This window comes from Barbus barbus (assembly GCF_936440315.1).
Source record: "Barbus barbus genome assembly, chromosome: 16".
Classification (NCBI taxonomy): Eukaryota; Metazoa; Chordata; class Actinopteri; order Cypriniformes; family Cyprinidae; genus Barbus; species Barbus barbus.
Genome location: NC_136744.1, coordinates 31,438,656 through 31,464,934, shown reverse-complemented (window position 1 = coordinate 31,464,934; position 26,279 = coordinate 31,438,656). Strand labels below are relative to the sequence as shown.

At 44.8% G+C, this 26,279-nt stretch overlaps 2 protein-coding genes across 2 annotated transcripts in view; one reads left to right on the top strand and one right to left on the bottom strand.

The window, feature by feature from the left end:
- LOC306882332 (inactive tyrosine-protein kinase 7-like) overlaps positions 1–26,279 on the top strand; it is an 84,464-nt gene that overhangs the window by 47,576 nt on the left and 10,609 nt on the right. Inside the window, exons 3-15 of the mRNA XM_079436881.1 lie at positions 2,300–2,402; positions 4,265–4,428; positions 12,829–12,976; positions 15,609–15,739; positions 17,328–17,594; positions 19,169–19,305; positions 19,386–19,521; positions 20,404–20,523; positions 21,700–21,849; positions 21,953–22,100; positions 23,490–23,617; positions 24,459–24,659; positions 25,709–25,855. Coding sequence (XP_079293007.1) covers positions 2,300–2,402; positions 4,265–4,428; positions 12,829–12,976; positions 15,609–15,739; positions 17,328–17,594; positions 19,169–19,305; positions 19,386–19,521; positions 20,404–20,523; positions 21,700–21,849; positions 21,953–22,100; positions 23,490–23,617; positions 24,459–24,659; positions 25,709–25,855 — 1,980 coding nt within the window. The remainder of the gene's footprint in view (positions 1–2,299; positions 2,403–4,264; positions 4,429–12,828; positions 12,977–15,608; positions 15,740–17,327; positions 17,595–19,168; positions 19,306–19,385; positions 19,522–20,403; positions 20,524–21,699; positions 21,850–21,952; positions 22,101–23,489; positions 23,618–24,458; positions 24,660–25,708; positions 25,856–26,279) is intronic.
- LOC306882333 (uncharacterized protein) lies at positions 7,645–12,456 on the bottom strand. Its single transcript, XM_079436882.1, has 2 exons — positions 11,122–12,456; positions 7,645–7,807 (listed from the first exon to the last, which is right to left on the bottom strand). Exons 1-2 carry the CDS (start codon positions 12,205–12,207, stop codon positions 7,805–7,807), a joined length of 1,089 nt encoding a protein of 362 aa, XP_079293008.1. The 5' UTR covers positions 12,208–12,456; the 3' UTR covers positions 7,645–7,804.

Here is a 26,279-nt window from a genome sequence, read left to right as displayed (position 1 = left end):
AACTGCTCCCCGGGCGCCGCAGCATAAATGCCCACTGCTCCGGGTGGGTGTTCACAGTGTGTGTATGTGTGTGTGTGTGTGTGTGTTCACTGCTGTGTGTGTGTGTGTGTGTGTGTTCACTGCTGTGTGTGTGTGTGTGTGTGTGTGTGTTCACTGCTGTGTGTGTGTGTGTGTGTGTGTCCCGGCCGGCAGGGATTGTAGGTGGGGGGAGTGAATGTCCAGCGCTCTCTCCACCCTCAATACCACGACTGAGGTGCCCTTGAGCAAGACACCGAACCCCCAACTGCTCCCCGGGCGCCGCAGCATAAATGCTGCCCACTGCTCCGGGTGTGTGTTCACGGTGTGTGTGTGTGTGTGTGTTCACTGCTGTGTGTGTTCACTGCTGTGTGTGTGTGTGTGTGTGTGTGTGTGTGTTCACTGCTGTGTGTGTGTGTGTGTTCACTGCTGTGTGTGTGTGTGTTCACTGCTGTGTGTGTGTGTGTGTTCACTGCTGTGTGTGTGTGTGTTCACTGCTGTGTGTGTGTGTGTGTGTGTGTGTGTGTGTGTATGTGTGTTCACTGCTGTGTGTGTGTGTGTTCACTGCTCTGTGTGTGTGTGTGTGTGTGTGTGTGTTCACTGCTGTGTGTGTGTGTGTTCACTGCTGTGTGTGTGTGTGTGTGTGTGTGTGTGTGTGTTCACTGCTGTGTGTGTGTGTGTGTGTGTGTGCACGTTGGATGGGTTAAATGCAGAGCACGAATTCCGAGTATGGGTCACCGTACTTGGCCGTATGTCACTTCACATGTTCACATTCATGGTGTCCCAAAATAGCTCAGTTGAGTACACTTAGATTAGTGCGTGGAAATAGAGTACTTTACCTATATTATGGAAGTGTACTTTAAAAAAAAAAAAATAATTTTTATATAACCTGGGGGCTCTTTTAGATGTCATGTTTCACATCATCATGTCACTGCTGTGATTGGTGTGTTGGGTGATTCTCTCTTTCTCTCAAATTCAGTTCAGCTTTATTAGCATGACTGTGTAACACAATGTTGCCAAATCATTACCACATACAGTCAAACCAAACATTATTGAGGCACCAGATATAATTTTTGATATTTTTTACTAGTGGGTGCAGGACAGTTCATTTCTGTAAATGAGGAGAGCAAAATAAAGTAAACTGTGACATATTACACCCAAAAATTGTTCATACAGTGAACTACACCGGATCAAAAATGATTCAGACACTTTAACCTGATCATGTTTTGCTCAAGTATTTTTCTTTAATTGCTAATGTGATGTTTTTCCACCACAAACTGAACAAAATGAAGCATTTCTTGGTAATTGGTTGAGCTAAATTGGTATTATCTTAAATTTAACAGCTGATAGGTATTCAACCCAATTCATTACATACCTTTCTATCAAAGTTATCTGACATTATCAAGATCAGTTTGTTCTGATGCAGTTTAACTCTGAGCTCTTCTCATATTTTATTACCATTTTCTCAACTATAGCGAATAAACTGTGATATAATGTGAGAAATGTTGACGCTGTCTGAATAAGTTTTGGTTTGACTGTGTATAAATAATAAAAAGAAAGAAACAATATTAAAAAACAACATGGATAACAATTAAATAAAATCCATCTAAATAAATGAAAAGATAAAGTCAGTTTGAAGTTAATGATGTGTAACATCTATCATTGTGAATGGTTAATACATATTTAGCAGCTAGTGCCGCTGTTATCATCTTCTCCGAGTATGAAGGGCATTTTCTCAGGATCATAAGTTCAGTAAATGATGGGATCAGGGCTTCAGATCTGGGGAGAAGTGTTTCCTCTCATTGTGATATTTAGGACAAATCAGCAGAAAGTGTTTCTCGTCCTCTATTTGCTGTAGATCAGTGTCTATATTCACTTACATTTAGATTGATTTGGATGGTTTGTGTTTCAAATTGTGTCATTTTGTCAGCTGTTTCTTTATTATTTTGTTTAGTCTTAGACCTTTAGTCTAATACCCTTTTTTTAGTTTTTATCATACTTAGTCAACTTGTTCTGTTTCTGTTTAATCAGGTTTTAGTTGAGTAAAAGTCTGGGAGCTTTAGTCTAGTTTTAGTCAGGAAAACACTTTAAAGTCATATTTTAGTCATGCTACATAATAGTTAAACTCATCATCACAATTATTTTGCTCAATATAATAATTGTGATTACTGAACAGATTTATTTCTGGATTTTTTTCTTCTCTTTTTTTGTTGTTGAAGAACATAGAGAAATGTTGGATATAGAGAGTTTTTATTTTTATTCTAGTCATGTTTTGTGTCCTCAGGGCTGGAGAAGGGGCCAATTACGATGAATGAACCCGCCTCAGAGGCGGAGCTAGAGGAGGCTGAGCGAATCGTGCTGCAGTGTCACATTGATGGACATCCACGGTGAGTCCAGCATCTGATTGGACAGTGAAATAAATCTGCTTTGTTTCTCCTTTTTATCTTTCATTCAAAAAATTCACAAAATTCCAACCTCTCATTGAAGTAAAACGATTGAAAGTGGGGGGAAAATCTCCTTGTGAAATAAATGCTTTCTCTTGTTCATGTTGGCCACAATTATTGGCACCTAATTACTGCAACATGCTTTTCCCAAGATAACAGCTCTGAGTTTTCTCCTATAATCACCTGATAAGAGATCAGAGACCATTTTCTTCATACAGAACCTCTCCAGATCCTTCAGATTCACAGCTGCTTCTCTTCAGTGTACTTCACTTATTTTCTGTAGGGTTCAGGACAGAGGACAGGAATGGCCAGCAGAAGCTTCATTTTGTGCCCAGGGACCAATATTTGTGTTCATTTTAATGTTTGTTTTTGGATTATTGTCCCGATGGAAGATCCAAACATGGCCTATTATAAGATTTCTAACAGAGGCAGTCAGGTTTAGATTTTTTTATCTGTTGGTATTTGATAGAATCCATGATGCCATGCATCAGAACAAGGTATTCAGGACCTCTGGCAGAAAAACAGGCCCACAACATTAAAGATCGGCAGTATATTTAACCGTAGACATGGGGTACTTTTTATCCCTGTGTTCACCAAACCCATCTTGAGTGTTTGCTGCTAAAAAGCTCATTTTTTAGTTTTATCTGACCATAGAAGCCAGTCCCATTTGAAGTGCCAGTCGTGTCTGATAACTGAATATGCTGGAGATTGTTTCTGGATGAGCTAGGAGAATTTTCCTCAAAACCCTCCTGAACAACATGTGCTGGTGTAGGTGCTGTTTGATATATATATTTTAGGTTTCTGACCCCAAGACTCAACTAATCTCTCCAATTCTCCAGCTGTGGTCCTTGTAGGGTCTTTAGCCGCTCAAACTCTCCTCCTCAGCGTGCATTAGGACGATATAGACACACATCCTCTTCCAGACAGCTTCATAACATCTTTAGTTGATAGGAACCTCTTAATTATTACCCTGATGGTGGAAATGAAGATTTTCAATGCTTTAACTCTTTTCTTACAGCCACTTTCTCTTTTGTAATGCTCAACAATCTTGTTCTGCACATCAGAGCTATATTCATAGGTTTTACTCCTTGTGACGGATGATTAAGGGGATTTGGGCTTTGTGTTCCTCATATTTATAATCCTGTGGAACAGAAGTCATGGCTGGATAATTTCATGCTCCTAGTCACCCTGGTGGGCTAAAAATGTAAATATGAATGGGAATATACTTAAGAGATGTTTTACTCATTAGAATTTCTAGGGGTGCCAATAATTGTGGCCAGCATGCATTGGAGAAAAACATTTATTTCATAATGAGATTTTCTCCTCACTTTCAATTGTTTTACTTCAATAAAAGGTTAGAATTTTGTACATTTTTTGAGTGAAAGATCAAAAGGATAGTCAATGCAGATTTATTTTCACAGCTGCTTTTGCTCATATTTACCAAGGGTGCCAATATTAGTGGAGGGCACTGTATGAGTCTGATCCTCACACAGAACTCCTGCAATATATCAACAGTGAATGATGGAGGTTAAAATGGAAGACCTGTTTCCACCACAAAATAAAAATAGAAAAAAATTCAAAAAGGTAATTGCGACTTTATAGCAATTGTGACTTAAATTTTCTCATAATTCTGAGTTTATATCTCGCAATTCTGAGTTTTTCCTGCAACTCAGAATTATGAGATAAAAAGTGTTTTTTTTTATTCTGTGACAGAAACTGTCTTCCATAGGTTACAGATGTGTTTCTGATCATAGTCTACTGACAGTCGCTGATTCTGTGTGAAAAGATGTTTTTGACCTTTGCAGGCCGAGCAGTAAATGGTTCAAAGATGAAGCTCAGCTGGACAGAAAGGACCGGATCCTGACGCTGACCAACCTCAGCACAGGGGATTCTGGGATATACTCCTGCTGTGCTCAAAATGCTGCTGGAAAAGTGTGCAGTAACAACAACATCACCCTCAATATTTTTGGTAAGATTATGAGGTTTGAATAGACACAAGCTCAGGATCTTCTAGATAAGATTCATAGATTATAGTTTAGTTTGACGTGTGAGAAGACTAGGGTTGGGTACCGAACTCGGTACTTTAATTGCACATCGATTCACATTAAATCATTCGGTACCAAATTTCAGTACCTGAGAACACATTGGGCGCATATGAGAGAGAGAAAGAGACCCTGTGACATGATGTCCCTACAAATCTTTAAAACACAACAATGTTTGTCACCTCATGTGTGCAACTAAGCAGAAATGTCAGACACCTGCGCTACTCACGCACACACCTGCAGACAGAATAAAAGCTCTGCTGAAGAATAAAGAGATCAGCTGGAGCATGAAAATTACAAATGAAAGGAGAGAGCGAGAGGAGCGAGGATAAAGAGCTTTAGCAGAAGAATAGTGGGCGGCAGTGAGAGTGTGAGTTTACACACGCAAACAGACCTCAGCGTGTCTGTCTGACCTAGAGCGTGTCTGTCTGACCTAGAGCGTGTCTGTCTGGTCTCTGTCTGGCCTAGAGCGTGTCTGTCTGACCTAGAGCTTGTCTGTCTGGTTTCTGTCTGGCCTAGAGCGTGTCTGTCTGGCCTAGAGCGTGTCTGTCTGGCCTAGAGCGTGTCTGTCTGGTCTCTGTCTGGCCTAGAGCGTGTCTGTCTGACCTAGAGCGTGTCTGTCTGGTCTCTGTCTGGCCTAGAGCGTGTCTGTCTGACCTAGAGCGTGTCTGTCTGGTCTACAGCGTGTCTGTCTGGTCTACAGCGTGTCTGTCTGGTCTACAGCGTGTCTGTCTGATCTACAGCGTGTCTGTCTGGTCTCTGTCTGGCCTAGAGCGTGTCTGTCTGGCCTAGAGCGTGTCTGTCTGGTCTACAGCGTGTCTGTCTGGCCTAGAGCGTGTCTGTCTGGTCTCTGTCTGGCCTAGAGCGTGTCTGTCTGGCCTAGAGCGTGTCTGTCTGGCCTAGAGCGTGTCTGTCTGGCCTAGAGCGTGTCTGTCTGGTCTAGAGCGTGTCTGTCTGGTCTACAGCGTGTCTATCTGATCTCTGTCTGGCCTAGAGCGTGTCTGTCTGGTCTCTGTCTGGCCTAGAGCGTGTCTGTCTGGTCTAGAGCGTGTCTGTCTGGTCTAGAGCGTGTCTGTCTGGCCTAGAGCGTGTCTGTCTGGCCTAGAGCGTGTCTGTCTGGTCTAGAGCGTGTCTGTCTGGTCTAGAGCGTGTCTGTCTGGCCTAGAGCGTGTCTGTCTGGCCTAGAGCGTGTCTGTCTGGTCTAGAGCGTGTCTGTCTGGTCTACAGCGTGTCTGTCTGGTCTCTGTCTGGCCTAGAGCGTGTCTGTCTGACCTAGAGCGTGTCTGTCTGGTCTCTGTCTGGCCTAGAGCGTGTCTGTCTGGCCTAGAGCGTGTCTGTCTGGCCTAGAGCGTGTCTGTCTGGCCTAGAGCGTGTCTGTCTGGCCTAGAGCGTGTCTGTCTGGTCTAGAGCGTGTCTGTCTGGTCTAGAGCGTGTCTGTCTGGCCTAGAGCGTGTCTGTCTGGCCTAGAGCGTGTCTGTCTGGTCTAGAGCGTGTCTGTCTGGCCTAGAGCGTGTCTGTCTGGTCTCTGTCTGGCCTAGAGCGTGTCTGTCTGGCCTAGAGCGTGTCTGTCTGGCCTAGAGCGTGTCTGTCTGGCCTAGAGCGTGTCTGTCTGGTCTAGAGCGTGTCTGTCTGGCCTAGAGCGTGTCTGTCTGGTCTCTGTCTGGCCTAGAGCATGTCTGTCTGGTCTAGAGCGTGTCTGTCTGGCCTAGAGCGTGTCTGTCTGGCCTAGAGCGTGTCTGTCTGGCCTAGAGCGTGTCTGTCTGGTCTAGAGCGTGTCTGTCTGCTCTACAGCGTGTCTGTCTGGTCTCTGTCTGGTCTAGAGCGTGTCTGTCTGGTCTAGAGCGTGTCTGTCTGGTCTAGAGCGTGTCTGTCTGGCCTAGAGCGTGTCTGTCTGGCCTAGAGCGTGTCTGTCTGGCCTAGAGCGTGTCTGTCTGGTCTAGAGCGTGTCTGTCTGGTCTAGAGCGTGTCTGTCTGGTCTACAGCGTGTCTGTCTGGTCTACAGCGTGTCTGTCTGGTCTCTGTCTGGCCTAGAGCGTGTCTGTCTGGCCTAGAGCGTGTCTGTCTGGCCTAGAGCGTGTCTGTCTGGCCTAGAGCGTGTCTGTCTGGCCTAGAGCGTGTCTGTCTGGTCTCTGTCTGGCCTAGAGCGTGTCTGTCTGGTCTCTGTCTGGCCTAGAGCGTGTCTGTCTGGCCTAGAGCGTGTCTGTCTGGCCTAGAGCGTGTCTGTCTGGCCTAGAGCGTGTCTGTCTGGTCTAGAGCGTGTCTGTCTGCTCTACAGCGTGTCTGTCTGGTCTCTGTCTGGCCTAGAGCGTGTCTGTCTGGTCTAGAGCGTGTCTGTCTGGCCTAGAGCGTGTCTGTCTGGCCTAGAGCGTGTCTGTCTGGTCTAGAGCGTGTCTGTCTGGCCTAGAGCGTGTCTGTCTGGTCTAGAGCGTGTCTGTCTGGTCTACAGCGTGTCTGTCTGGTCTACAGCGTGTCTGTCTGGTCTCTGTCTGGCCTAGAGCGTGTCTGTCTGGCCTAGAGCGTGTCTGTCTGGCCTAGAGCGTGTCTGTCTGGCCTAGAGCGTGTCTGTCTGGCCTAGAGCGTGTCTGTCTGGTCTCTGTCTGGCCTAGAGCGTGTCTGTCTGGTCTCTGTCTGGCCTAGAGCGTGTCTGTCTGGCCTAGAGCGTGTCTGTCTGGCCTAGAGCGTGTCTGTCTGGCCTAGAGCGTGTCTGTCTGGCCTAGAGCGTGTCTGTCTGGTCTAGAGCGTGTCTGTCTGCTCTACAGCGTGTCTGTCTGGTCTCTGTCTGGCCTAGAGCGTGTCTGTCTGGTCTAGAGCGTGTCTGTCTGGCCTAGAGCGTGTCTGTCTGGTCTAGAGCGTGTCTGTCTGGCCTAGAGCGTGTCTGTCTGGTCTAGAGCGTGTCTGTCTGGCCTAGAGCGTGTCTGTCTGGTCTACAGCGTGTCTGTCTGGCCTAGAGCGTGTCTGTCTGGTCACAAACACAAAATTAACACAAAGTTGATTTAATCAACATATAATATTGAACTGAGAAGTATTCATTCAATTTAACTTAAAATGACTGTGAGTTTTATTTCATTAGTAACTGTATGTGTTTATTGAACATGATCACTGTAACCCGGTTCGTCTGGAAGCAGGACAAGGAAGTCAGGTTTGGTGCGTGAAATAAGGCCTTTTATTAGGCTTTCAACAGAAAAAACTCCAAACAATCTCTAGGTGAGGCTCCCTGCCCTTCACCGTCTCTCAACCAGCCTTCTCCGCGTCAAGCACACCTCCCAGATGTGCAGGCTGATATATATCCGTCTCCCCCACCAATCACTGGAATTAAAGACAGGTGTTAATCATCATCCACTTGGCCTCCTTATCACCGCTCGTCTCCGCACCTGCTCTCCCACTGCAGACTCCGCTCTACCCCGCCCCCCTCTCCACATACCCTCACCGCCCAACTCAGGCCGGGGAGTCGTCCGGCCTGCAGCCCCCCCCCCCCCCCCATTCCTGGAGAGGAAGTCGGCTACCGCCATCTGCACCCCCGGTCTGTGGACCACCTGGAATTTAAAAGGCTGTAAAGCTAGATACCAACGGGTGATCCGTGCGTTGGTATCCTTCATGCGGTGGAGCCACTGGAGGGGCGCATGGTCCGAACAGAGGGTGAACTCCCGTCCCAGGAGGTAATAACGGAGGGTGAGGACGGCCCAACGAATGGCTAAACATTCCTTCTCAATGGTGCTGTATCTAGTCTCTCTATTTGAGAGCTTCCGACTAAGATACAGCACCGGTCGCTCCTCTCCTCCGACCCCCTGGGACAGGACCGCCCCCAGCCCCCTGTCCGATGCGTCAGTCTGCAATAAGAAAGGGAGATCAAAGTTAGGAGAGTGTAGGAGCGGCCCGCCGCACAGGGCAGCCTTTACCTTGGTTAGAGCCTGTTGGCACGGCTCCGTCCACTGGACCGGATCTGGCGCTTCCTTTTTAGTAAGATCAGTCAGCGGGCTGGTGAGCTCCGAATAATTGGGTATGAACCTCCTATAATATCCCGCCAGCCCCAGGAACTGTCTCACCTCCTTTTTGGTCTTGGGACATGGGCAGGCCGCAATCGCCGCAGTCTTGTCAATTTGGGGACGCACCTGCCCCTGTCCCAAGTGGAAGCCCAGATACCGGACCTCCACTCGCCCAATTGCACACTTCCGTGGGTTCGCCGTGAGTCCCGCAACCCTCAGCGCTCTCAGGACTGCGCGCACATGCTCGAGGTGCCGCTGCCAATCCTTACTATAGATAATGATATCGTCTAAGTAGGCAGCGGCGTACGCCGAATGGGGTCGAAGGATTCTATCCATGAGACGCTGAAAGGTAGCGGGAGCCCCGAATAGCCCGAACGGAAGGGTAACAAATTGGTGTAATCCAAACGGCGTAATGAAGGCTGTCTTTTCTTTGGATAAGGGCGATAAGGGGATCTGCCAATACCCTTTCGTTAAATCCAGTGTCGAGTAAAAGCGAGCCGAACCTAACCGATCAAGCAGCTCGTCAACTCGGGGCATTGGATACGCGTCAAATTTTGACACAGCATTCACCCTTCTATAATCGACACAGAAACGGACAGAGCCGTTCGTCTTAGGAACTAAAACAATCGGGCTCGCCCAGTCGCTATGTGATTCTTCTATTACGCCCAAGTCCAGCATGGCCTTTAATTCTTCCTGAACCACCTCTTTTTTGTGTTCAGGTAAGCGATAGGGGCGGCTACGGGCGACCTTCCCCGGGATCGTTTCGATATGGTGCTGTATGAGGTTTGTGCGACCAGGCAGGGGTGAAAACACATCCGCAAAATCTGTTTGCAACTTGGCTACATCAGTGAGCTGCCGTGGCGAGAGATGATCTCCCCCAGGGACCAGAGCAAGCGGATCGGCTTTGAGTGCTGCTTCTGGACCGAAATCCTCCTCTGCCGAAACGGCCACGGCTAGCTCAACTGAAGTCTCCTCCTGCCAGCGTTTCAACAGGTTGAGATGATAAATCTGATGTGCATCACCCCTGTCCGACCGCTTAACCTCATAATCGAGATCCCCTACCCGCCGTGTAACCACAAACGGTCCTTGCCACTTCGCGAGTAATTTGGAACTGGACGTTGGAAGTAACACAAGTACCTTATCCCCCGGTGCAAATTGACGCTCTCGCGTACCCCTGTTGTACAGCCGACTTTGTTTGTCTTGAGCCTGGAGCAAATTCTCCATGGAGAGCCGCCCCAAAGTGTGGAGTTTTGCCCGGAGGTCCATGACATACTGAATTTCACTTCGGCTGTTTGATGGCCCCTCCTCCCAAGCTTCCCTAATCACATCAAGCACCCCACGGGGCTGACGACCCTAGAGAAGCTCGAATGGGGAAAACCCCGTGGAGGCTTGTGGGACCTCGCGTACTGCGAACAACAGGGGGTCGAGCCATTTATCCCAATTTTTGGCATCTTCTTTTACGAACTTACGAACCATGGATTTCAATGTGCGATTAAATCGTTCCACCAAGCCATCCGTTTGTGGGTGATAGACGCTTGTGCGGATCGATTTAATACCCAGCAATTCGTATAATTCGCTTATTGTACGTGACATAAATGCCGTGCCCTGATCGGTGAGAATCTCCTTAGGGATTCCCAGCCGGGAGATAATGCGAAACAGTGCGTCCGCCACGCTTTTCGCTGAGATGGTGCGCAACGGCACTGCTTCCGGGTATCGTGTTGCATAATCCACCAGAACTAATGCAAAACGATGGCCGCGTGCTGAACGTTCTAATGGCCCGATGAGGTCCATCCCAACTCTTTCGAAGGGGACCCCCACTAAAGGCAAAGGACGCAATGGCGCTTTTGAAATAGCCGGTGGATTAACCAGCTGGCATTCACGGCAAGCCGCACACCACCGGCGGACCTGCTCATGAATGCCTGGCCAAAAGAATCGGGCCATGAGACGTTCCCGTGTTTTTGCTTCCCCCAAATGGCCTGCCATGGGACTACAGTGAGCCGCCTGGAAAAGCATTTCCCGGCGGCTTTGTGGTACTAACAACTGTGTTGTATCTTCCTTGGTCTGGGTATCTTGGGTTACCCGATACAACCTATCTTTAATAATGGAAAAATAGGGGAAAGAGAGCGGCCGGTCAGGCTGGAGAAGCTGTCCGTCAATGGTGCGGACCTGGTCATACGCACTTTTAAGCGTCTCATCCCGGGACTGCTCCAGAGGAAAGTCATCTCGGTCAGGCGGAAAAACCTCCGCCCTCCCACTCGTTTCCTCCGGGTCAGACGGTAAAGGTCCCGGAACAGCATCTCCCGCCTGAGCCATCGCTTCCCCTGTCCCTAGTCCTGGCCCCCAAGCAGCATCCGCACATAAAATCCCCAGTAATTGTGAAAATGCTGGCCAATCCGTACCCAAAATCAGCGGATGCCGAAGGTGGGGATTAACCGCCACCTTAACACTATGCTTTTTCCCTCGGAATTGGATCCCTACAGGCACCAGCGGGTAGCCGACCACATCCCCGTGCACACACCTTACCTTAACCTGGCGGCTCATATCCAATGCCCCTTGCTGCATCAGGCTTTGATGAATAGAGGTTTGGTTACAGCCCGAATCCACCAAAGCCCGATATGTACCCCCCTTAATACTCACAGGTATCTGGTACTGCCCGGCTTGATCAGGGGCAGCCACCGGGGAGTCGGGGACCCGGATCATCATGCCCACCTCCATTACGGGACAGCGATCCTGGAAATGCCCCGGATCCCCGCATCTCCAGCAAGCCGGCCCAGACTTTCCCCCCACCCCAGCGGCAGAAGGAGAACCAAGCGATTGGCGGGGAGAGGGAGGGGGTGGAGCAATGGCACTGGACTCTGCCACGCCTCCTCGGGCTCCCGGTCTGCTTCCCAGGACCATCGTCCCACGCTGTGGGGCTCGAGGGTGAAGATTGCTCCGTGACCTAGGAGCAGGAACAGGTCGGAGGAGAGGGAGGGAAGGTTTGGGGAGAGAGAGAGAGAGGTTAGAGGGGGGCTCGCCAGCCCCCGGGCACGCCACCATATGGTCCTCAGCCAGCTGGATGGCCTGATCCAGCGACGTCGGGCGGTGACACTGGACCCACTCAGCCGTTCCAGTGGGCAGCCGCGCCACGAACTGCTCCAGCACCACCAGATCCACCACGGCCTCGACGTCACGGGTCGTGGCCATCAGCCACTTGCGGCAAGCATCTCGGAGCTGTTGGGCCAATACGAAAGGCCGGCCGCTGTCCCCCAGATCCACCGAGCGGAAACGCTGCCGATGCTGTTCCGGGGTGCGCCCGACCCGCTGAAGAATAGCCCGCTTCAGGTCGGCATAGGCGAGGAGGTTCTCCACAGGCAGCTGTTGGGCCGCCACCTGTGCCTCGCCGGACAGCAGCGGGATCAAGCGCACCGGCCACTGAGCGCGCTCCCACCCACATGCCTCCGCTGTTTTCTCAAATAGGTCCACAAACGCCTCTGGGTCATCCTGTGGTCCCATCTTTACCAGCGGGACATGAGCCATAGGGGGGGCTGCGCCCGGCCGGGCCTCCTGGCCCAGCAAGCTCCGGAAGGCTCGCCGGTCTTCCTCCTGCGCTTGGACCAACAGGCGGAACCGCTCTTCCTGTTCCCGCCGGAGGTCCATCAGCGCTTCGTGCTGCGAGTGGTGGAGCCCGGCAAGGGATTTCACCAGCTCCGCAAGTGGCGTTGATCCAGCTGGCTGCTGCATAGCGGCGTGACGACTTCCTAGTCCCGGGTTTCGGCACCAATGTAACCCGGTTCGTCTGGAAGCAGGACAAGGAAGTCAGGTTTGGTGCGTGAAATAAGGCCTTTTATTAGGCTTTCAACAGAAAAAACTCCAAACAATCTCTAGGTGAGGCTCCCTGCCCTTCACCGTCTCTCAACCAGCCTTCTCCGCGTCAAGCACACCTCCCAGATGTGCAGGCTGATATATATCCGTCTCCCCCACCAATCACTGGAATTAAAGACAGGTGTTAATCATCATCCACTTGGCCTCCTTATCACCGCTCGTCTCCGCACCTGCTCTCCCACTGCAGACTCCGCTCTACCCCGCCCCCCTCTCCACAATCACGATTGTAAATGTGACTATAAATCAGTAAAGGTTGGCTTATAGAATCACGTCCCACAGGAGCACAAGGATGAAATGGAGGGACGGTCTGATGTGTTTCTGTCTGTGGAATGTGGTCTGATCCAGGTGTGCTAAAGGTCAAAGGTCACGTGACACCTGACAGGTGCTGTCAGTGCTGTTAGCAGCTGGCGATAATAGAAGACGAGTGTGTGTGTGTCATGAGATGAAGCGTGACTCTTCTGTCTCTCTGTGTGTGTTCAGATAAGTGGGTTCCCCGTGTGCTGGTGGCTCCGGTGGATCAGGTGGTTTTGTTTAATGAGGAGGCTGTGTTTCACTGTCAGTTCAGAGCCAAGCCGCTGCCGCTGATCGAGTGGTTCCACGACGCAGAACCCGTTGTCAACAAATCACGGTGAGACGCTTCATATCTCTGAATGTTACATCACAAGCAGGCTCCAGCTCTTTACTGGTCAGTTTTTACATTCTTTAAGTGTTGAGAGGGTAAGAGTGTCTATTATGTCTAAAACCTTAAGTGAAATTAAAGTGGAAACAGAAAATATATTTAAAAAATATCTAAAATAAAAATTATTAGAAACTGTATAGACTGTGAGTCTGTTGAATGTAAAGTAGGAATATAACGATATTATCAATATCACGATAGCAAAACTGTCAACAAACATGATGATATGAAATGATAGGTCTTCTGGGCAAACAGTGTTGTTTTTAAAATATATTTGTTTTAGGCCATTATGCTTACGCACAGTATCTGTCAAACGAACTCAAACCGAAAGCACAATATGCGTACTTTGTTCAGACGATCAGCTCGTGATCCGGTGTTTTATAGCGAGATGTGTTTTTGTGCCTGTTTTCACTGAAGCTGGAGTTTCCGTCAAAATAAAAGCTTCAAGTGCAGCATGAATTACTGACAGCGAGCGGTTTAAATGAGTCCAAACTCAAAATATCTCTTTCAAGTGTAGAAATTAGGAAAGAAGTGTTGTAATTTCTCTACTGTAGTGTAAAGCAGAAATAATACACCTATGAAATATTCATTTTCATTTACTTTACAGTGCAATTGTCTTACAATACATGGCTATTACTATCATTGTTGTTATTATTATTATATTCTAATTAGTTTGTCTTCCTAAAACAGCAGTGTGAATGTAATTTAGACAGACAGTATATCACAAATAAAAAGAGGGTTGAGTCCTCTTTAAAGTTCAGCTAAGTTTTCTTGGTTCAGAACATTAATTTTGACTCTCAAAGTGCGTTAGATAGAATAATTTAACTTTAAAATGTACACAATTTTCATTTGAATTAGTCTTTTTTTCTTTTTAAATATCACAATAAATATCATATTGTGGACTTCATATTGCACTAGTATTGTATCGTGAGATTTAGATATTGTTACATTCCTGATGTAAAGCTGTTCAGAACGCCAGACCACCCACAGATAAATGATCATCATGCCATTGAGCCTTTGACTGGTGCATCATGGGTAGTCTGGTGAATGTTTGGGCACGTTCAGCAGTGATGTTCTGCTTTGATGCGTTTCAATGCGCTAATAACATCCTGCGCTAATCTCAACGCTTTAAAACCTATCCCACAGTGCACTGCAGATCTCTGATCTCTCCAGATTCATACTCCTGACGTCTCATTACAGCTCATCAGTTTTGCAATAAAAGAGCTTCATATATTTCATGAGATGTTGTAAATATTTATTATGAAGGATTTTCCTTCCATTGTCATCATTTAGATGTGATGGTTATTATAGTTAACTAAAACCATAAAGCAAATTTTTTTTTTCTTTTTTTTTGTGCGCTGTCAAACGATTAATTGCATCCAAAATTTTATTACTGCAACTTAAAATGAACGAAAATAGAAATGCTGTCTTGACAACTAGCTGAAATAAAATAATAGTGCTGTCAAACGATTAATCGCATCCAAAATAAGTTTTTGTTTACATTATATATGTGTGTGTACTGTTTATATTTATTATGTACAGATAAATACACACACATACATGCATATATTTAAGAAAAATATGTTGTTATATATTAAATATACTTATATATAATAAAAAATATAAGAATATGAATATATAAATGTATAAACGTAAGTATTTTCAAAATATTTACTGTACGTGTGTGTATTTATATATACATAATAAATATACACAGTACACACATATATATAATGTAAACAAAAACTTTTATTTTGGATGCGATTAATCGTTTGACAGCACTATTATTTTATTTCAGCTAGTTGTCAAGACAGCATTTCTATTTTCGTTCATTTTAAGTTGCAGTAATAAAAAAACTAACTAAATAAACTAAAAACGATTAAAATCTATATAAACATGTTTTTAGAAAGATGAATAAAAAGGCTAAAAACACAAAAAAATTCTCAAACTTGTGTAAACAAAAAATACAAAATGTAAAATAAAAATGAATAACTCTATAGACATTAAAAATGACAAACTAATTCTAAAACGTAAAATTGAAAGTGAAGTCCGAAAATATAAAAAATCAACTAGTTCAGAATATTAGTATTATTGAGGACTGCTGGTGTTTGAGAGTGACGTCAGGAAGATATGATGATGAATATGTGTTTGATTCTGTCTCCTTTGACTCATGCTTTCAGTTGTTCATCAGCTTAAAGTGTTCATGGAAACTGAACAAACAGAAGCACGTCTTCAGCTGTAAACACACTCAGGGGATTCTGGGATTTGTCTGTTGTGACTGAATCTGAGTGTTTGATCGTTTGATCAGACAGATTGTGTCTGACTATAAACACACACCCCTGACCCACATGCGTCGCTTAGCAACAGTAAACAGCTCTAATCAACACTAATCAACAGCTCATTTGTGGCAGAATTCTTTATATTATATTATATATATTATTAATAAAATGTAAAATGTATTATGTTGCTGCATTCTGTACATTTAAAGTGATTTTACACGTTTAATTTTATACTACAGTGATCTTGCCGTGGCTCATTGCTGTAACTAACTGTGTGTGTGTGTGTGTGTGTGTGTGTGGGGCAGGGTTGTGGTGTATGCTAACGGCACACTGCACATCAGTCAGGTGAAGCAGCACAGCACAGGTGTGTATAAATGTGTTGCTCAGTACGGAGAAAACAAACAAGTACATGTGGAGGCATCGCTCAGGATCGCAGGTGAGAGAAGACACACACACACACACACTCATGTGAACACACACACACACACACACACACTCACACACACTCACACACACTCACACACACACACACACACACACACGCGAACACACACACAGATACACACTTTCACACATGCACACACACACACACACACTCTCACACACACACACACACACACACACACACACACACGTGAACACACACACAGATACACACTTTCACACATGCGCACACACACGCGAACACACACACAGATACACACTTTCACACATGCACACACACACACACACACTCTCACACACACACACACACACACACACACACACACACACACGTGAACACACACACAGATACACACTTTCACACATGCACACACACACTCACACACACACACACACACACACACACACACACACACACACAGAACACACGCGAACACACACACAGATACACACTTTCACACATGCACACACACACTCACACACACACACACACACACACACACACACACACACACACACAGATACACACTTTCACACATGCACACACACACTCACACACACACACACACACACACACACACACACACAGAACACACACACTCACACACACTCACACACACTCACACACACTCACACACACACACACACACATACACACGTGAACACAGAACACATACACACAGATACACATACTTTCTCACACACACACACACACACACACACACATACACACACACACACACACACATGAACACACACACACACACACACATACACACGTGAACACAGAACACATACACACAGATACACATACTTTCTCACACACTCACACACACACACACACACACACACACAGAACACACACACACACTCACACACACACACACACACACACATTCACACGTGAACACACACACAGATACACACTTTCACACATGCACACACACACACACACACGCGAACACACACACAGATACACACTTTCACACATGCACACACACACTCACACACACACACACACACACACACACACACACACACAGAACACACGCGAACACACACACAGATACACACTTTCACACATGCACACACACACTCACACACACACACACACACACACACACACAGAACACACACACACACTCACACACACTCACACACACTCACACACAGAACACACACACACACTCACACACACACACACACACACACACACACATTCACACGTGAACACAGAACACATACACACAGATACACATACTTTCTCACACACACACACACACACACACGCACACACACACACATGAACACACACACAGACTTGAAATAAATGTTAGCAGAAGTAAATATATATTCAATATAAAAAAACAAATAACTAAAAAAATAATAAAAAATATATTTGACATATTAAAATAATAATGATTAAAATCATGCAAAAAAAAGACTGAAAGTTTAACAAATCAATATAACAGAAAATATAAGAATAAAACCTTGTCTCAGAGCAGATTAGTGTGTAGCTGCAGGCTGCTGTTCTGAGATCAGTTGTGTGTGTGTGTGTGTGTGTGTGTGTGTGTGTGTAGAGATCGGAGATATGGGTGAGCGCTTGCACCGTGTTTTCTCGGCGGGCCGCGGTGAGCGGGTGCACTGTGATCCGCCGCGGGGTCAGCCGGAGCCGCAGGTGTGGTGGGAGCGTGCGGGAGCTCGTGTGGCGTCTGAGGGTCGAGTCCATCAGCGGGACGGAGATCTGATCTTCAGCCCCACGGACAGATCCGACTCTGGCCTCTACACGTGTGTCGCCCGCAACACCGCCGGACAGAAGCAGCAGGAGCTCCTCGTCACCGTAGCCAGTGAGTGAAGCACCAGACACAGCAGGAGACTAACTAACTAACTAACTAACTAACTAACTAACTAACTAACTAGTAACACTGCTAACCCTTCGCTTTCTGGCATGGCTAATAAATCGGAAGAATGTCTTTTGTAAGATATGAGATTTTTAGTATGTCTACAAATATTATCCTTGTAAAGCCTGACATAATTTTAATTTTTTTTTTGTTGAAAATCTAAAAATAATTGTGCACGTGTTTTATGTTTTGTATCATATTTAATGCATCAGGCTTTCATGGCTCATATAGTCTGATATAGTGAGAAAATGAGAGTAACTGAGCAAAAATATGAATTTGCTGCAGATTTTAATATTTCTATGATGAAATTCTGCTGCTTGTAATGCAAATCAATTAGATGTTTATAACATAAAATGATCTAAATATCAGCGGTCACTCTATATCTCCAGTAATATGTCTCAGTAAGATGAGATTGAAATGATCCAAACATATAATGCAATGCTGATTGAGAGATGAAGAAATAAACGCTCCTCAGAAGATGTGAGATGAAGATCATTCCTCCGCTGAGGAACAGAGAAAGTAAAGCTTCTGGAAACAAACGCTCCTCAAAAGATCCTGATGATCAGATTTGAGACGCACTGATTTATCTAGAAAATGATTGATGGAGAATCAAGTAAAGCTGAGCTGCTTCAGTCCAGTAAGAGTTCATCTGGAGATATGACTGCAGTTATTCTGACCTTTACTTGATAAAATCAGAGAAGATTTGACACTGAAGCAGCCGCTGAAGCTGGATGTTTGTATAATTAAACTAAAAGAGCTTTTACTGGATAAAACACTCTAAGGATATTAGCCTAAAGCCCATCGGCTGTCCTGCGGGTTTTATAGGTAGAAAAGCCAAATGGCTGCTCTCTGGGACTTCTAGTGCTAAACTATCAATCAGACGACAGAAGACATGAGGAGATTGAGTGTGAAACAGCTTTAACAGCAGAGTTTGATCATTTAGAGCTTTAGAAATTAATGAATCAAATATGCGTGATGGTTAGTAATATGTGTCCCTGCAGCACAAAAGCAGTCATGAGTAACACAGGTATATCTGTAGCAATAGACAACAATACATTGTATGGATCAAAATTATACATTTCTCTTTTATGACAAAAATCATTAGGATATTAAGATCATGTTCCATGAAGATATTTTGTACATTTCCTACTGTAAATATAATTAACTACTGTATTTCCTACTGTAAAACAATTTTTGATTAGTAATATGCATTGCTAAGAACTTCATTTGAACAACTTTAAAGGAGATTTTCTCAATATTTAGATTTTTTTGCTCCCTCAGATTCCAGATTTTCAAATAGTTGTATCTCAGACAAATATTGTCCTATCATAACAAACCATACATCAATGGAAAGATTATTTATTCAGCTTCAGATGATGCATAAATCTCAATTTAAGAAAATTGACACTTATGACTGGTTTTGTGGTCCAGGGTCACATATATTAGAAGCTTTAAATGAAAACAGAGTACGTTTGTAAGATAACCTTGTGTGTGTGTGTGTGTGTGTGTGTGTGTGTCAGCCTCTCCAGAATGGATCGTTCAGCCGCAGGACACACAAGTGGAGGAGGGTCAGCCAGGTTTCTTGCACTGTCACGCACAATCCACGCCTGAACCACGGGTCACATGGTACCGCAAGAGCGTCCTGATCACTGAGGAGGTGAATGAGGGAATGAGCTCAGTCCTCAGATCACACTGCATCAGGTCTAACACACACACACACTCTCTCTCTGTCTGCAGGGCTCTCGTTATAAGCTCTTCTCTAACGGGACTCTGAGGATCAACAGCGCAGAGGTGAACGACGCTCAGATGTACAGCTGTGTGTGTGAGACGGAGGCCGGGTCGCTCAGCGGACACGCGCGGGTTCATATACTGGGTGAGAGTGTGTGTGTGTGTGTGTGTGTGTGTGTGTGTGTGAGAGAGACGGAGGCCGGGTCGCTCAGCGGACACGCGCGGGTTCACATACTGGGTGAGAGTGTGTGTGTGTGTGTGTGTGTGTGTGTTAGACAGAGGCCGGGTCGCTCAGCGGACACGCGCGGGTTCATATACTGGGTGAGAGTGTGTGTGTGTGTGTGTGTGTGTGTGAGACAGAGGCCGGGTCGCTCAGCGGACACGCGCGGGTTCATATACTGGGTGAGAGTGTGTGTGTGTGAGAGACGGAGGCCGGGTCGCTCAGCGGACACGCGCGGGTTCACATACTGGGTGAGAGTGTGTGTGTGTGTGTGTGTGTGTGTGAGACGGAGGCCGGGTCGCTCAGCGGACGTGCGCGGATTCACATACTGGGTGAGAGTGTGTGTGTGTGTGTGTGTGTGTGTGTGTGTGTGTGTGTGTGTGACGGAGGCCGGGTCGCTCAGCGGACACGCGCGGGTTCATATACTGGGTGAGAGTGTGTGTGTGTGCCATTTGCCAGGGCAACATTTCTTATTTTCATGTAGTTTAACTTCTTGTACTAAAATAACTAAAACGGGAAAGAAAATGAATAAAAACTATATAGAAAAAAACTAATAATAAATTTGTTTACATTTACATTTATGCAGACGCTTTTATCCAAAGCGACTTACATTGCATTCAAGTTACAGTTTCTACATTTTATCAGCTCTAGCTTTCCCTGGGAATCGAACCCATGACCTTGGCGTTGCTAGCGCCATGCTCTACTATTTGAGCTACAGGAAAGCTATGCTGTAATAAGAGTGTTTGTTGTGCAGGTATCATGGTTTGCTCTGTGGCTCATGTAGATGTACTCCTGTGTGTCTCTCAGAGAAGCTGAAGTTCACTCCCGTCCCGCAGCCGGCGCAGTGTCTGCAGCTGGACCGAGAGAGCAGCGTGAGCTGTGTGGCTAAAGGACGAGAGACGCCCGTCATACACTGGAGCAGAGCAGGTCAGACACTCACCACAGATGAGATGAAGGATGTTCTGCTGGCTGAGAAACCAACCTACTCTATACGGGACCCTGGACCACCAAAACAGTCATAAGGGTCCAGTTTTTCTAAAATAAAATCTAAATATTGAGAAAATCTCCTGTAAAGTTGTTCAAATGAAGTTCTTAGCAATGCATATTACTAATCAATAATGAAGTTTTGATATATTTACGGTAGGAAATTTACTAAATATCTTCATGGAACATGATCTTAATATCCTAATGATTTTTGGCATAAAAGAAAAATGGATAATTTTGATCCATACAATGTATTGTTGGCTATTCATGGTCCTAATAGAGATAATGAAAATATCTGAAGACTGTTATGAAAATGAATGTTAAAAATAAAAATGACCTGTCAGTGAAAACATGAACACATGATTAGAACTGTTAGATTATGATTATGATGCAGTAATTAAAAAGGAATATCTGCCTGGGGTGAAGCTGATTATTTAATATAGTAATGATTATTAAGAAAGAATTGGAGGAAACGATGTAATGTTGCTCAGTGATTTTGCTTTGGAACCTTCACAAATCTTCTCGAAATGGACTTTGCTGACTCTATGGACTTCAAACAGCTGTAGATCAGTCATCAATAACTCATATATCATTTTGAAGGTCTTTTAATGGAGAATTGAATATAAAAATGACTCATTTTTGAAAATGTGCTCATTGGGACTTATTTTTCCAGCTCTGGTCACATTTGTTTGTTCTCTGGTCTTTAATAATGTTCTCCAAACGTTAGAACAGAAACATTGTTCATGGAAAGTTTTTTTTCAGAAATGTTTTAGTTGAATGTTGGTCTAATGTTTTTTTCTTTAAATGTTACTTTTTTGGAACTCAGAGAAAATTCAAAAGTAATGTTCCCATAATGTTTGCAAATGTAATGTTCCCTTATCGATCACATTACCAAGAAAAACATTTCAAATACTGGATGTTTTACATGTTCAGTGAACACTCAGGAAAAAAAGTTTCCAGAACTTAATGTAAAGGTTAGTAAGATATATGTTGCAAGGTATTTGATTTGTTTTGGCAGCTGTGGCATCATCAGCAGCTCTGATTGAAAGCGAAGGGCTTCCTGCAGTGCAGTGATGTCTGCTGTGTTTGAGCTGGTTTCTCATGTGTGTCTCTCTGCAGACGGCGCTGATCTCCCGTCTCACGCCAGTCAGATGAACGGAGTTCTGCGCTTCAGTACAGTGACCCGCGCCGATGGAGGAAACTACACGTGTGTGGCGTCCAGCAGCGCACAGGGAGAGATACGAGCACACGTCCGTCTCACTGTAGGAGGTGTGTGTGTGTGTGTGTGTGTGTGTGTTCTGATCTGAACGCTGTGGCTGATGATGAGTTCTTGTTCCACACACTCAGACTCATTCACTGTGTGTTTTGTCAGTTCACGTGGAGTTTAAGCTGGAGCCGGAGCAGACCACAGTCTATCAGGGTCACACGGCTGTGCTTCACTGTCAGGCGTCAGGTGACCCGCAGCCGTACGTCCAGTGGATGCTCAAAGACAAACTGCTCAGCAGCAGCAGCTCCAGCAGGCCAGTGATCTCACTGCATCCGTCTGTCTCTCTGCACGTGTCTCTCTGCATGTGTCTCACTGTGTCTGTCTCACTGTGTCTGTCTCTGTGAACCTGTCGCACTGTGTCTGTCTCACTGAACCTGTCTCACTGTGTCTGTCTCACTGTGTCTGTCTCTCTGAACCTGTCTCACTGTGTCTGTCTCACTGTGTCTGTCTCTCTGAACCTGTCTCACTGTGTCTGTCTCACTGTGTCTGTCTCACTGTGTCTGTCTCACTGTGTCTGTCTCTCTGAACCTGTCTCACTGTGTCTGTCTCACTGTGTCTGTCTCACTGAACCTGTCTCACTGTGTCTGTCTCACTGTGTCTGTCTCACTGTGTCTGTCTCTCTGAACCTGTCTCACTGTGTCTGTCTCTCTGAACCTGTCTCACTGTGTCTGTCTCACTGTGTCTGTCTCACTGTGTCTGTCTCACTGTGTCTGTCTCACTGTGTCTGTCTCTCTGAACCTGTCTCACTGTGTCTGTCTCACTGTGTCTGTCTCACTGAACCTGTCTCACTGTGTCTGTCTCACTGTGTCTGTCTCTCTGAACCTGTCTCACTGTGTCTGTCTCTCTGAACCTGTCTCACTGTGTCTGTCTCACTGTGTCTGTCTCACTGTGTCTGTCTCTCTGAACCTGTCTCACTGTGTCTGTCTCACTGTGTCTGTCTCACTGAACCTGTCTCACTGTGTCTGTCTCACTGTGTCTGTCTCTCTGAACCTGTCTCACTGTGTCTGTCTCTCTGAACCTGTCTCACTGTGTCTGTCTCACTGCACTGTGTCTGTCTCTCTGAACCTGTCTCACTGTGTCTGTCTCACTGTGTCTGTCTCACTGAACCTGTCTCACTGTGTCTGTCTCACTGTGTCTGTCTCTCTGAACCTGTCTCACTGTGTCTGTCTCACTGTGTCTGTCTCTGTGAACCTGTCTCACTGTGTCTGTCTCTCTGAACCTGTCTCACTGTGTCTGTCTCACTGTGTCTGTCTCACTGAACCTGTCTCACTGTGTCTGTCTCTCTGAACCTGTCTCACTGTGTCTGTCGCACTGTGTCTGTCTCTCTGAACCTGTCTCACTGTGTCTGTCGCACTGTGTCTGTCTCACTGAACCTGTCTCACTGTGTCTGTCGCACTGTGTCTGTCTCTCTGAACCTGTCTCACTGTGTCTGTCTCACTGAACCTGTCTCACTGTGTCTGTCTCACTGTGTCTGTCTCACTGTGTCTGTCTCACTGTGTCTGTCTCACTGAACCTGTCTCACTGTGTCTGTGTCACTGAACATGTCTCACTGATCCTGTCTCACTGCACCTGTCTGTCTCTCACATACATGAAGTCATTCATATGCAGCAGATGTTGACGTGTGTTGATTGTGTTTCTTCAGGTTTCAGAAGATGCCCAACGGCTCTCTGGTCATTAGTGACGTGACCACTGAGGACACAGGTGTGTACACCTGCATCGCAGGAAACACCTGCAACATCAGAGACACGGCAGCGCAGCTCTACGTCGTGGGTGAGGAACATTTTAACCTGATTGTTCCGTTTTTTAAAAAGTAAAGCATTTTAGTTTGACAAGTCAATGTGTTCATGTACACGCACAGATCATAGAGCGTGTTTATTTTATTTCATATTTCACATTTATTATTATAGTGCTTTATCCAATACACAGGGTTTCCGTTGGTCTTAAAAAGGTAATAAAAAGTCTTAATTCGTTCTTCCACACATGAAGGCCTTAGAATGTCTTAAAATCGATGCAGAAAGTCTTACATTCATGAAGTCACGACATTAAATGTTGCATAGACTGCAAAAAAATATTTTCTTCCTCAGGGTTTTTATTTTGTTTTCAGTACAAATATCCAAACATCTTTTAAGTTTATGCCTAAAACACGAGCAAATATCTGTCAATGGGGAATGAAAACTTGTTTTGATTGATTTTTCACCCATTGGCAGATATTTGCTCTTGTTTTAATCCTAAACTCACTTCATTTTAATCAATTTGTCATAAAACAAGACTATTAGATGATCATCTTTAAGATTTTATTACTAATTCAGATATTTCAAAATAAAACTTCTGAAGGATTTAGGTCAGTATTTAATAGGTTTAGACAATTTAAATGAAGTTCATGTGATGTTACACTGATGTTTTGATCGGATGGAACGCGTTTGAAGTGCTTATAAAAGTGACACACATTCGTTATCAGTGTGTTACATTATTGCCTGGCCACAGTAAAAAGCTACAGGTGCACTGAACTTCTAGTTCTGAACTGTTTGTTTTGATGAATAACAGCTTGCTGAATATCCTGCAGTGTTTTACTGTGGTGTGTCAGACTGATGTGTTCTGTCCCTGTTCTCAGAGAAGCCTGTGCACCCACGCAATGAAGACGAGGATAAGAGTCAGTTTAAGATGTTCCAGACGATCGCGCTGTCGGTGGCCGTGGCCGTGGCGTACATCATCGCTGTGCTGGGACTGATGTTCTACTGCAAACAGAGACGCAAGAACAAACGGCTGCAGAAGAACCGCGCCGGAGAAGAGCCCGAGATGGAGTGTCTGAACGGTAGGGGACGACGGGGCTAAAGGCACACCTTCAGCTGTTCTCTTCGCCTAACATGTATAATCGCAGAAAAAATATATACGTTTGTATCGGACATAATGGAGCAACAGATTTTGTGTGAACTAAATCATACACAATAAATGAAGTAGTTTATTTAGTTAAAAATCTTATGAATGTATGAGGTGGCGAGAGGGCAAAAGCCACACAGTACTGAATACTTCAGCTAAAATAATGTTAATACCTGTTCAAAACAATCACTTCAGCAGAGTTTGTACTGTTCTGCTTAGTAATTTTTCATTAATTATACTGTCATTAAAATATGTTAATATAAAAAATATATTTTAAAATACAGAAACAAAATCATTTTAAAAAATCAATATTCTGAAAGCATTGAAGGAGATCCCATAATAATTGAATATATATTTACAGTAGAAACAACAAATGAAATTTTATTATATGATATGATTAATATCATGTTTTTAAATATGATGGTTTCATTCTAAACATGGTGATTATCTCTGGACACCCAACATAATGATCTTTACCATCTGAATCTAATCATGTCATCAAATGGAAAAGTCAGCCATCTATTAATTATGATGTTAATTACTGAGTGCCTTTAGCCCCAACAGCAGGGCGCTTTTTACCAAATACCATACTTTTACATATTCTTTCATTATTTAAAACTGTTGCTTTAATTATCTTAAAACTGAAAATCAATATATGCATTAATTTCAGTGATTCTCATTTGCTACTTAAATCTTCAACATGTGAAAAAACATCAAATATTAGATCAAGCAAGCACAGAATGTGGATGTTTTGGAAAGTGCTACGGCATGTTTTTTTGCCATCTAGTGCTTTAGAGGAAAATAATATCAAAGGCCCTTTAGCCCCGTTGTGCCCTACTGTCACATGATTAATATCAGACTAATCACTGTCTCTTATATGTAGTGCTTGTTCAACCTTGTCATTTCTAATACTTTCCAAAGGCACATGTTCTGTTTTCACGTGTTATTTAGAGATGTTTGTGAAGTGTGTTGTGATTCCTGTAGGTGTTCAGCTGAATGGCCACAGGATGTCTGAGATCCATGAAGAAGTGGCTTTAACCACCATACCTTCAGCAAACTCAGAGAAACAGCAGAGCTGCAGGGACAAACTGCACTTTCCCAGAGCGCACCTGCAGACCATCACCACACTGGGTAATAAATCAAGCAAACGCACTTCAGTTCACTTTTACAATAATTATCATTTAAAAACATTTACATTATAATGATAGTTGCTTCTAGATTGAGAATATTACTTAAAGAAATCACATTATATTCATTTATTAAAGGGATACAATGAAAATTAGCTGAAAATGTTCTGATCTGAGATCAGGACGTGTGTGTTTCTTCATCAGGTTTGTATAAATGTGTCTCTGCATCAGTGTCTCAGCAATGGATGCTCTGCAGTGAATGGGTGCCGTCAGAATGAGAGTCCAAACAGCTGATAAAAACATCACAATAATCCACAGCACTCCAGTCCATCAGTTAACATCTGGAGAAGACAAAAGCTGAAACAAATCCAGCATTAAGACATTTTTAACTCAAATACATAGAGTCCATAATCTATAATAACGCTTCC